Source organism: Saccopteryx bilineata, chromosome 5 (genome assembly GCF_036850765.1).
Source record: "Saccopteryx bilineata isolate mSacBil1 chromosome 5, mSacBil1_pri_phased_curated, whole genome shotgun sequence".
Taxonomy (NCBI): domain Eukaryota; kingdom Metazoa; phylum Chordata; class Mammalia; order Chiroptera; family Emballonuridae; genus Saccopteryx; species Saccopteryx bilineata.
This window is the reverse complement of record NC_089494.1, coordinates 35,219,358-35,231,421: the sequence shown is the minus strand read 5'-3', so window position 1 is coordinate 35,231,421 and position 12,064 is coordinate 35,219,358. Positions and strand designations below refer to the sequence as shown.

General features: G+C 40.9%; 1 protein-coding gene across 1 annotated transcript in view; it reads left to right on the top strand.

Moving 5' to 3' along the window:
• The window catches only part of LOC136337559 (aldehyde oxidase), a 76,676-nt gene extending 67,753 nt beyond the window's left edge, over positions 1 to 8,923 (top strand). The window contains exons 30-35 of the mRNA XM_066278896.1: positions 562 to 614; positions 2,435 to 2,549; positions 4,585 to 4,650; positions 6,046 to 6,234; positions 7,108 to 7,275; positions 8,228 to 8,923. Coding sequence (XP_066134993.1) covers positions 562 to 614; positions 2,435 to 2,549; positions 4,585 to 4,650; positions 6,046 to 6,234; positions 7,108 to 7,275; positions 8,228 to 8,278 — 642 coding nt within the window. The 3' untranslated portion in view covers positions 8,279 to 8,923. The remainder of the gene's footprint in view (positions 1 to 561; positions 615 to 2,434; positions 2,550 to 4,584; positions 4,651 to 6,045; positions 6,235 to 7,107; positions 7,276 to 8,227) is intronic.
• Positions 8,924 to 12,064: the final 3,141 nt, after the last annotated feature.

The window sequence follows — 12,064 nt, the reverse complement described above, 5'->3', positions numbered from 1 at the left end:
TCCAGCCCACTTTCTTCTATAATGATTATACTTCTCAGATTTTCTTTCTCAGACTTGAGGACTTGGACCTAACCCCCATTTCCCTATTAGTCAACTGTTCGTACTGCAAAGTGAGGAGAACTTTTGTATTAAATGATACAATTTAGCAAAATATTACCCCTCACCTATGACTGTTATGGATATATAATGTTAAAACTAAACAGCCAACCATCCACCATTTCCTGAAATGCTCCACGTTAATAGGCTTAGTTTCTCCAGATGACTGAGTGAAAGTTGTTACAAGCAGAATATGAGTTGCCCCGCCTAGTCCAGGCTGTAAGTGTAGCACCCGTGGCCTCATCGACCACAGTGAGAGGCACTGAACGATTGCTGTTACTGCAGGCAGTGAACCACAAGTGCCTGTGGAGATGGAGAATGCCGACAGGAATACATTAATGTTGGCTCTTCCTGGTCATCACTGCTGAGAGCTTGATTTAACACGTACTAAAGTTAAAATTGAAGTTTCAAGTCATTTTCATTTTAGACATCCTTATTGTGTCATATGATGCCCTTCTTTCACAGGCGCAGGCTGCTTTTGCGGAAAGCATTAGTCTCTCAGCTACTGGATACTTCAGGTAAACAGTGCCTCCGGTCATGTGCTATGGAAAATAGCAAGGGCATCTTGAGGGACATTTTCACTTCTGTTTGCGGTTTTGGCACCAATTGATTTTGTGCCTACGAGTGACCCACTGATATAAAGAACATTTAGCTGCTATTTTATCCGCATGTCCAGAAAGGCTTTTATTGGGAAAAGTAGGCACGCAAATAAAATACAGCTGAATTGATGATTCAGATCATACTGGGTAGTTAGTTCTAGAGGGTTCTCTGGGGTTAGTGCAGAAGACTGGCAGGAACCCACAGCACTGGCTGACCTTTTGTGAAAACCTCAGTGTATCCTTTAAGTGAAGAAACAAAGTTTGAAAATGCAAATCAAACCCATAAAAAGATAAACACCATTTATACTTTCTCGATGGCAAAAGAAAACAAATTTGACAATAATTATGTGTTATCAAGATGTGGAACAACTAGAACTCACATCCTTTGGAAGCTAATTTATCTAGTTATTTAATGGAGAGTGAAAGCCATCAGAGAGCAGGGTGATCCAGAGGCTTGCCTGATTTTTGCACTTTGCCAGCTGTCACCGGTGTGCCAGGGCACTGGCTGGCTATCAGGAGTAGGCGCTGGGAGCATTTGTCATGGCCACCTCCAGGCTGGGGGAGCAGAGGGAAAAAGGGTCGAATGTGCTAGCGAGCTGCTGGCCTATGCTTCTCTTTTTTTTTTTTTTTTAATAAATTTTTATTAATGGTAATGGGATGACATTAATAAATCAGGGTACATATATTCAAAGAAAACATGTCTAGGTTATTTTGTCATTAAATTATGTTGCGTACCCCTCGCCCAAAGTCAGATTGTCCTCCGCCACCCTCTATCTAGTTCTCTGTGCCCCTCCCCCTCCCCCTAACTCTCTCCCTCCCTCCCTCCCATGTCCTCCCTCCCCCCACCCCTGGTAACCACCACACTCTTGTCCATGTCTCTTAGTCTCATTTTTTATGTTCCACCAATGTATGGAATCATGTAGTTCTTGTTTTTTTCTGATTTACTTATTTCACTCCTTATAATGTTATCAAGATCCCACCATTTTGCTGTAAATGATCTGATGTCATCATTTCTAATGGCTGAGTAGTATTCCATAGTGTATATGTGCCACATCTTCTTTATCCAGTCTTCTATTGAAGGGCTTTTTGGTTGTTTCCATGTCTTGGCCACTGTGAACAGTGCTGCAATGAACATGGGGCTACATGTGTCTTCACGTATCAATGTTTCTGAGGTTTTGGGGTATATACCTATGCTTCTCTTTGACCGCGACATTCATTTGGTGTCCTTAGAGATGAGCTGATGGGGGAGATTGGAGTAGTCTCAAAGCAGGACAGAGACAGCCACCGGCCTGATCCCTCACACAGGGGGCTAAATCCTAGAGCCAGAAAGACAAATAAACAGGCCAGTGTGAGTCTTTGAAGTAGTGTTCTGTGTAAAATACAAGTGGAATTCCCCAATCTGATGACAATAGGATTACCTGAGCCAATATTAGGCCAAAGCCATTGGATGGATAATCATAGTGTGAAAGTTAACTTCCAGGCATAAGGAGTCATTGGTAGGGAGAAATTGGATGCTTTTTATCAAACAAGACAAATTTAATAAGAAGTAAGTAAGGACTGATTTATTCAACACATATATTGTGTGTGTTATGTGCTGACACATCATTGTACAAGTCTTCTCCTCTGGCTTACAGCACATACGGATCAAGTTCAGCTCCTAATGGGCCTGCTTAGTGATCACATCTGCAATTAAGAGATAATCACATAACATCATTCCTCAAGAATTCTCTTTTCTCCAGGGGTTATGAGTCAAACATGAACTGGGAAACAGGCGAAGGCCACTTTTTCGAATACTTTGTTTACGGAGCCGCCTGTTCCGAGGTGGAAATAGACTGCCTGACAGGAGCTTATAAGGTCAGTACCAGTTGGGTCTTCTAGATACACCTGAATTCCATGTTTCCTATCTATCGGAGCATTGTGGAAGCACCATGTATTTGACCTAAAGATAATTTCTCTGTGTTACCAGAAGAAAGTAGAAGCTCTGCCATTGCCTTGGTGCTATGGTTGCTTTCACGGAAAACAACCAGTGGTCTCTCTTCTCTATCTCCCTGGCCCTTTGAGAGGGAATAAGGACAGAAGCTACTTCAGGGAAGAAACACAACCTAAAGGGGGCTTTCATGTAGACTGTTGGGACAACTGGCCCTGGTGACCGCTTTTGTGACATGTGATTGTAGCATCCACCGGGTACGAGAACAAACGTCGGAGACTTTCAGGAGTTAAGATGTTACTTTATTGGCCAGTTTAACCTGCGCAGGGGTGAACTCCTGAGATGTCCGGAGACACCGTGCTCACAGGAGCTGTAAATGGGAGCCGCACCTGGAGCTTACAGCCAGGCCCTTATATATCCTAAGTGAGCAAGCATAGTACAGAGTCAGATGTGGCAGTTTAGCTATTGGCTAGGGAGGTCATACGCAACAGGGGCTGGCATAGCAACAGGGGCCGGCATAGCTTAGTGGCGAATTTCAAACATAAACTTCTGATAAGGGTCTCTGACCTTCTTTGTTCTCAGCCTCACAGGAGCCATATCAGCACTTACTGTTCCTTCAATAGTTACACCCTTTGCAACACTCCCTGTTCCCTCAATAGTTACACTCTTTGGCAGCCCCAGTACTCCCTGAATCTAACAGTGATCACATGACATTCTTGAGGATTTCATAAGCATCCATACTCTGCTAACAAGACAGATTATATATAATATAACCAGACTAATTATAACTTAATATTGGGGTGACATACTATTACTTCTGCCATATCCTAATGGTCACATAAACCAACCCTGGTATTTTTACCAGGAGGGGACAAGCCAAAGCTTCATCCTTATGAAACTAGGACGTAGAGACCATTGAGGCTGGAGATCTGAGAGGCTGGCAATTACAACTAAAGCCCCTCTCTCTAACTCGGTCAAAGGCCAATGAGAAACAGTAGTTAGCTCACAGCTTTGAAAGAAAAACCCTCATAAACGCCACAGACTTGAGAGTAACTCCCCTGCTCTCCACTTGAGGCCACTTGTCTCATGGGAGGCGCCAACCTTACTAACTGGTGTCAAAGAGAACTTTATATTTCATTGTGTCTTCAAGTAAGAGAGACGAGTGCTTGAAGATTTCTTATAGTCGAACATTCTAGCTCACTATCTAATTTTCATAAGAAAAATGTTAGGTGAAAGTCCCTCTTCAAATAAGGACACTCGTAGGTTTCCTTTGCTCTATTAATAATTTTAAGTAGAATTTGTTTGTCATGGCCATTATGAGACCGTATGTCACATAAAAGAAGGTACAAACTTGCTGGAGAGCAAAAGTGTTAGCCCCACCCTGGCTGAGCCTGCTCTACTCCTCCTCATTTGTAGGTTTTCAGATAATTTTTAGTCACCAAGTTTCAATGTTAGATTTATTCTCTCTTCTGCTCTAAAAAGGAAAAATCTAGAACAGCAGATAACAGTTGAAAATCATTTTTGCTGACGCACCGTGAGTTCTATGATTCAGTAAACATCGGGCAGCCGGTTGGACTCTGGGTGTTGGGTTATACGGTTGCCACAAAGTTTTCCAACAAGGATCACAAAGACCATGGACATTTTATCTTATGCTCATCGTAGTGGATTAAATTCAGTATGTTACATCACTCAGCTGGAATCAAAGTCAAGTAAATACTTTTTCTCTCCTATTATTTCCAATAAAAATAATCAGTGCTTAAGCTGTTTAGGCGTATTTGTATAACTCTGAAATTTATGCATAATAAACTGCGTGACATAAAATATTGCTTCTTTCTCCTGAAATATAATGTAGCCCAAAGAAAAGTTCTATATCAATGCCATCCTGGTGGGAACTATTTCTCAGCTTTCTTTCCCTAAGTTGTGTTCATCACAGTAAACAATTTTGTTTTTTTTTATTACTAGAACATCAGAACAGACATTGTCATGGATGCTGGCTACAGTATAAATCCAGCCCTTGATATCGGCCAGGTATGTGTGACTGATTTCCTTCACTTCTCTTTGTAAAAGCCAAAACTGCTATAGGGATGTTCGGGAGAAACATTCCATCTAGTTTATGCATCATCTTACTTTTCTACCCCTGTAGTCAGAATCTTTCTGTTCAGACCAGCCACAGAACTCACTTCTCTTGTTGATTAAAAAAGGAAGGCAGACTAACCAGTGGATAGAACGTTGACCTGGGACATTGAAGTCCCAGGTTTGAAACCCCGAGGTCACCGGCATGAGCATGGGCTAATATAGCTTGAGTGCAGGGTCACCAGCCTAGCGTGGGACAATCAACATGATCCCATGGCTTGAGCCCAAAGGTTGCTGGTTCAGCTGGAGCCCCCCAGTCAAGGCACGTATGAGAAGCAATCAATGAACAACTATAGTGCTACAACTATAAGTTGATGCTTATCATCTCTCTCCCTTCCTTCCTTCCTTCCTTCCTTCCTTCCTTCCTTCCTTCCTTCCTTCCTTCCTTCCTCCCTCCCTCCCTCCCTCCCTCCCTCTCTCCCTCCCTCCCTTCCTCCCCCCCCTCTATCTTTCTAAAAAAGAGAGAAGCAGGCAAAGGTGTTTTGGGTAGTGTTTGAAGAAACATACAGCCTGTGACTGGGGAGCTTGAATGAGGGAGGACTAAGCGTAGAGGTGAGGGGTGAGCCCCACACATCTGGAGCAGAATTAAAATGCAGTGCTAAGTGCTGAGCCACGGGCATATGACGAGCTTTCACCTCAAAGAGTTTGAAGTTGGGCAGGGATAACAAAGATCAAACAATAGCAGCAGTATTGATAGGTAGTCTATTTTGTCCACAGACATTTTAATTTAAATATAAGGTAATTGACAAGATTGAAAGATCACAAGCCATTTTACATAAATATTCAAAAGTCTAGCACATCTAAGAACTGGGGAACACACAGTTCAGACCCTTTTTATTACAAGTGAGGAAACTGAGTCTGGAGATGTGAGGCCAGCCAGCTCGGGAACAAGGACGTTAGGACGTGATGACCGTTTCTAGAGCCTTGAGAGCCTGTCCTCGTATGCCGGGGTCTGCGAACACATCAGTCAGAGAGAGTTTTATCTGGAAGAAGAAATGAGGGCATTTGAGCTACCAGCTTTCTGAGTCCTCTTCTAGAGTCCTTGATACTTTAAGGTCAAGCTAAGATTTGAACTCAAGGCCTTTGACTTTGAACTTAGTGTTCATAAGATGTTTAGACATGCTTTTAGGTAAACTTTTAAGTAAACTCTCAGAGACATTCTCCAAGACATACTGAAATCTCTTTTGCACTGTATTATAAATATTCAGATAAATAGCATGAAGTTGAAATGCTACTGTTGACTGTATTTTCGCATGCATGGAAATTCTAATTTTTTTTCTTTTGCCTCAGGTTGAAGGTGCATTTATTCAAGGCATGGGACTTTATACAACTGAGGAACTGCATTATTCTCCTCAGGGTGTCCTGTACACTCGTGGTCCAAACCAATATAAAATCCCCACCATCCGGGACACCCCCACAGAGTTTCATGTTTCTTTCTTGCCTCCATCTGAAAACTCAAATACCCTGTATTCATCTAAGGTAAGCTATGCTCTATGAATAAATGCATATTTATGTATACTTGTGCAGGGAGGGAAAAGCTACATTCATCTCTTGGTTGTTTGGGGTTTTTACCAGAATTGTAGAAGAAAAAGGCTGGGGGAAGGGTATAAAGAGGGACAAATATGAGGTGATAGAAAATGATTTGATTTTAGGTGATGGATATACAATATAACTGACTATTCAAATGATAGAGTGATGATTGCCTGAAATCTGTATACACTTATTGATCAATGTCACCCTCTTAAAATTAATTTTCTAAATAAAAAATAATTTAAAATATAAAATAATTTAACAACATTATAAATTTTTTAAAAATACGCCACAGACTCCTACACAAACTGGTGTTACCATTAGCTTACATCTGAATTTTTGCTTTGCAGTAATCATCATTATACCTATATCTCCTTTGTTTGGAATCATTTCTTAAACTATAATCCTAAGAATGGGAATATTGGGTTTAAATAATAAACTACTTTTTTTAAAGGAAAAAGTTACACATATATATAATATTTTATATATGCACATATTACTTATAGATGCACACATACATACATAAATACCAGTAGTCCCTGGGTTACGAACAAGATAGGTTCTGTAGGTTCAAAAATGTTTAAGTATTTATATGTGCAGAAATGTAAAACTGAATACTATGTTATGACAAACATCCATCTAAGTTGCATCTAATAGGTAAATATACCTGTTTTAACTTAAGAATAAACCTACAGAATCCATGTTGTTTGCAAGCTGGAAACTGCCTGTATACACACACACACACACACACACACACACACACACACACACACACACAGCGAGAGAGAGAGTCATAATCTAGTTCACTTGTTCCCCTGCAAGGGTCTGGGAGAGTCCGGGATGTTCCTGGGGTGTTCGGTGTTCTTTGCCATCCATGACGCGGTGAAGGCTGCACGGCAGGAGAGAGGCCTGTCTGGACCATTTACGCTCAATAGTCCACTGACCCCAGAGAGGATTAGAATGGCCTGTGAAGACAAGTTCACAAAAATGGTATGTTCTGCTCATAAAATTATGAATTTTTGCCCCCTGTTCTTGTGGTCAAGTTTTATGAACCCACCATAGCTGTTTTTCATGGAAGAAAAGGTGACAGGAATCCCAAGGGCACTTGAGCAGAAGAGCAGAGCTACCCTTGAATAGCATCTTTCTACCAGCCTGGCCCTGGCTGGCCTGCACGGGGGTTCAGTTCTGTCCCACTCAAAAAGGAAGGTTTATTTTTTTATCATCAGGTATATGCTCCTTCCTGGTTTTGTTTTCTTCCCAGGACACACTGGTCCAGAATAGAGGTTCAGAAACCGTGCCCTGAGCCTGTGACACCCAGGCCAAGGATATGGGCTGCTCCAGCAGTACCTCTCCGGCCACGCCAGTTAGGCACCGGAGTGTGTGCAATTCCTGATCTGAGTCACATGCCCTCGAAGGGCCCTTTTCCAACCCCCAGTGGCAGCAATCCCACCTACATCCGCATCCCTGTCGAGCAAACTTCGCACCTCTCCTTGGACACTGAAACAGTGACGGGATTTTTAATTTTGGGAGGAATTCATGTCCTTCCCAGTCACCTTTCTGACTGTAAACAAGTTACTCCTTGTTTATTCCTATATTAAGGGGAGACCCCCTCCGTACTGCCTGTCATCCTGGCTGTTGTGGCCCCTCTTATGACTGTTCCTAACCCACGAATCACCTCTTCACTCTGGAGAAATACAGCCCGGATCCACTTTTGATCTGTCCATCTTCAAGATGGGATGATGACTCTCACAGGGGCTCTGTCCCACCCGAAGCTTCGTCTTCTCCTAGGTTTCTCCACACTTGTCGTGCTGTCATTGCAAGACCTCTCGTTTTGTTCCTGTCACCCTCTGAGTGGTTTTTATCCTGTTTTATATTCTGCTATTTTTTACCCACCACAGACGTTTTCCAAACGCAAACTTACAAATTTGTCCTTTTATTCTAGATTCCAAGAGACAAACCTGGATCCTACGTTCCTTGGAATATACCCATTTGAATCAAGCCCAAACTTCTGGAGAAAAGCGGATGAATCTTTCAGAATAGTAATCTATCCCATTCTTATGCTCAAAGATGCTAGGTCTGAAAGACAAATTTGCACCATTCAGAAATCATTTCACAGAGTATTGCTTTTATATGATGCTGATTTTAAATGTCCCATTTAGATTTTGATAAATATGCTTAAGCAATTTAGAAATCATATTTTAAATGGTATAAACACTAACTGGCTTCCTCTCGAAGATATTCTCCATTACTCTGTCCCTTAAACCTATCCAGCTGAATGGAATAGAAAATGATGACTGCTTATGATTCAGATTTGGCTTGTATCCACCAACAGAAATGATACTGTCTAGTGAAAGGCAATTTTCTAAATAGTTTTATTAGTAATATGAACTGTAAAGGATATTCACTTTTTACTTTATAGGCTTTTGCATTTCTTAGTTTTTAAAAATATACATTAGACAAAAGTGAAGTGGTTACCAGAGGGAAGAATGTGGGGGGAGGGGAGTAAACAGTGATGGAAAATGGACGATGGGCACACAATGCAATCCGCAGTTCCAACGCTATAGTGATGTTTACCTGCAACCTATGTATTCCTACTGACCAATGTCACCCCATTAAACTTAATTTCTAAATTAAAAAATGCATTAGTTTTTAAATTTAAAACAAGTTAGTAAACAAACACATGTAACACCTGCAAATGTGCCTGAATTCATTACATTTACATGATTCAGTTCCAGTTCATTGACTGAAGAAGGCTTTTGTTGCTGACTCTAAGAAATTTTATTCCAGTGGCTCACCTCCAGGGCAGGGAGAAGTGTGCATTGTGTAAAAATAAGATTGAGATTTGAAATACCAAATTGGCATAAGGGAGGAGGAAACTGGAGTTAGCGGAGGATGATAGCGACGTAAGAGGGTTGGCAGCATAGGGAGACAGGATTTGATCGGAGGAACACACTCAGGGGACAGGACAGAATCACCTTACCCCCCATGGCTGGCTGTCCGTCATTCCACTAGAGCATCTTGGCAAATTTCTCAGGTGGACACAGCAATAGGTACTTTCTATAAGACTTCACAACTTTCAGCCAATTATTTTAGCATAATGTCCATTCTAAGAAGTCAAATGAAGTTGTTTTCTTTATGAACAGAAGAAAGGTAGAGTTTGCCACACTGCCTTTTCTAAATTCGTGTAGAGAAAGGAACCATGGTAGAAAAGTAGATGTTTATTCAGGTGATGAGTGTGTGAGCTGGTGATTTGCTCTCTGACTGAAAAACTCATATCAATTCATATTTCTAGTTCTCCTGGGGAAAAGAAAGAGAGTGTGTGAGAGAGCACACACAGGAGAGAGAATCTACTTATAAAAGGTATTAGGATCCTTAGGTGGAAAGCACCTGATCGTGTTGATGACTTATGACTACATTTTGTAATTGTGTTTGTATTCATCTAAGTGTTAGGCATCCACTTTTCTTTATTACAATTTTATTCATCTCTCTCTTCCTCCCTATTCCCTTCTTCCCTTCTGTCTCCTTGAAACACCACCAACACCACAAACACACATGAGAGTAAAACCTTCAGGCCACTTGCAAAGAATTACAAAATTTTGATAAGCAAGAATAGAAGAGAAACCATACCGGAAAGCTAGGAATACATTTCACAGTTAGTTTACATTTTAATATGTTGCTCCTTTAAGCAGAGATTCTTGTATCACTTATGAGAACGGGCAAAATAATTTTCTGGCCACTTTTGCTTTCAACTTTTGAGATTTTCCTAAAACCAGAGGTGGATTTAATGGCACACGCGCCCTGGGGCTCGACTTCTGAAGGGCCCCGCAAAACCACAACTTCACACTTTTTTCTAACAACATCAAGTTAGGTTTCATATGTGCAATTTTAACATTAATTAGTAGTACATCATATTTTTTATTTATTTAAAAATATAGTTAACATCTATTTTTATTTTCCCTCTCTCTCTCTTTCTTTTTTAAGGGGCCCAATATTTTCTTCTGCGCCCGGGGCCTCAACCGATCTTAATCCGCCTCTGCCTAAAACGTAATTCATAAATGGGACGTGCTCTTTGCTTTTCACTGTCCTTGACACTCCACCTGAAGGGCAACCCTGTTTCAGTTTCAGCACCACTGACAAAGGGGAAGAGTTAACCAATTTGAAATGGAGCCTGCACCACCACAGGGCTGTACAAGAAATGGAGGCTCAGCACAGTTTTATAACAGACTCAAGATTGCTCAGCTAGCAGGCATTGGAGGGACCTTGCTTTTCACCTATCTGCTTCCAAAATTGTACTCTTTCCTCTGTGCCGTGTTCCCTCTCCTAAGGAGGTAGCAAGTCTTCGAAAATCTTTTCACTAGCCGGAAGTGGCAGTAGGTTGTGCCAGTGTTTTCCTGTGAGTGATGAAATAATGCTCTTTATCTACTGTTGCCAAGGTCTTATTTTCTTAACTTTGCAAATGTCAGTGAAGAACAAAGAACATGTTCTGCAGGTAGCAATGAGCATTAAAATGTTCTTACTCAACTGTGTGACCTAAAGATTTTTAAGTTTATAAGTATTCAATATTTCATAACCTTTTATTATTTACCTCAAACCAGTGTTGTGTTAGAATGCAGATTCTTGCTGGTTATCTTCTAAAACAAAGCCAACCCTTGGTCCTGATGAAATAAAACTAACTATAATACAGTGTTACATTATTTTATAATTGCAAAGAATGGTATTTGAGCAATTCAGGCAAACAAGATCAACAAACATATCCTAAATGACTCTTAACTATGTATTCAGAAATAATGGGCCACCAGAAAACTGCCTCATTCTATAGAATTATTTCCTCTGCACAAGTCATTGAGCGTGATTCAGACCCTGAACTCAATTTGTTGTTCTACCTGAAGAAAAACAGCATCCTTGTGTTTGTTGGGAAAGCAAAACAAATAAGAAACTTTGGAAACTTTGCAGTCTTTCTTGCATTTGTGTAACTTTTCCTCTATCCCACTTCATGGCAAAGATTTTTGTTTGGCTCTTGTGCACAAAGACACCGAAAGCAGGTAATTCACATTTATCTTGATTCCTATAATAAAATGAGAAAAACAAGGCTACACAGTCTATGTTTAGTCTGTGTAAACAGGCATGCTGCTAATTCTAGCCAGAAAAAAAATACTTTGGTGATTTGAATATTTGAATTTAGCATGCTATGTAATAGTCTTTAATGAAGGCTGTCTGTGTTGAATATCCCCCATAGTAAGTTATAAACACTTTGGGTGTAAGGATTATGTCTTGTTCTAAAAGTACTTCCCACACCAGAAGGAATTAGTGTGCCATAAATGTTGCTGCCAGACCACTGGGCCAGAGGCTGAGGGGAGGAATGTCACCAGCCTATTTGTCTTATTGCCCCATGAAGCCCCTCATACCATCAGAGGCAAACAGCTGGACACATTAGTCTCAGGGCTGGATTTGTATAGGATTTTTAAAAACTCATGTATTAAAGATGCCTTAGTTAAAAAAAATGTGACAAAGTGAATGAAACACCAGAGAACCCTCCAACATTAGCACAAGAAATGAGAAGTAAAAAAGCTGGACTTTCTTTATGGACAGAAGACTTTACAATAAATCCTCACAATTCAAATTCTTCCCTCCCCTCAGAAGGTAGCAGAATGAGGGAGAGAATAAAATAAAAGCTCATATATACTCAGTGTCTTGGTTGAATCCAAGCCCTACCATTGAAGGTAAGCCCTGGGTTGACTGTGATGACTTCCTTTCCCAACTACCTTAATGGACTCTCTTC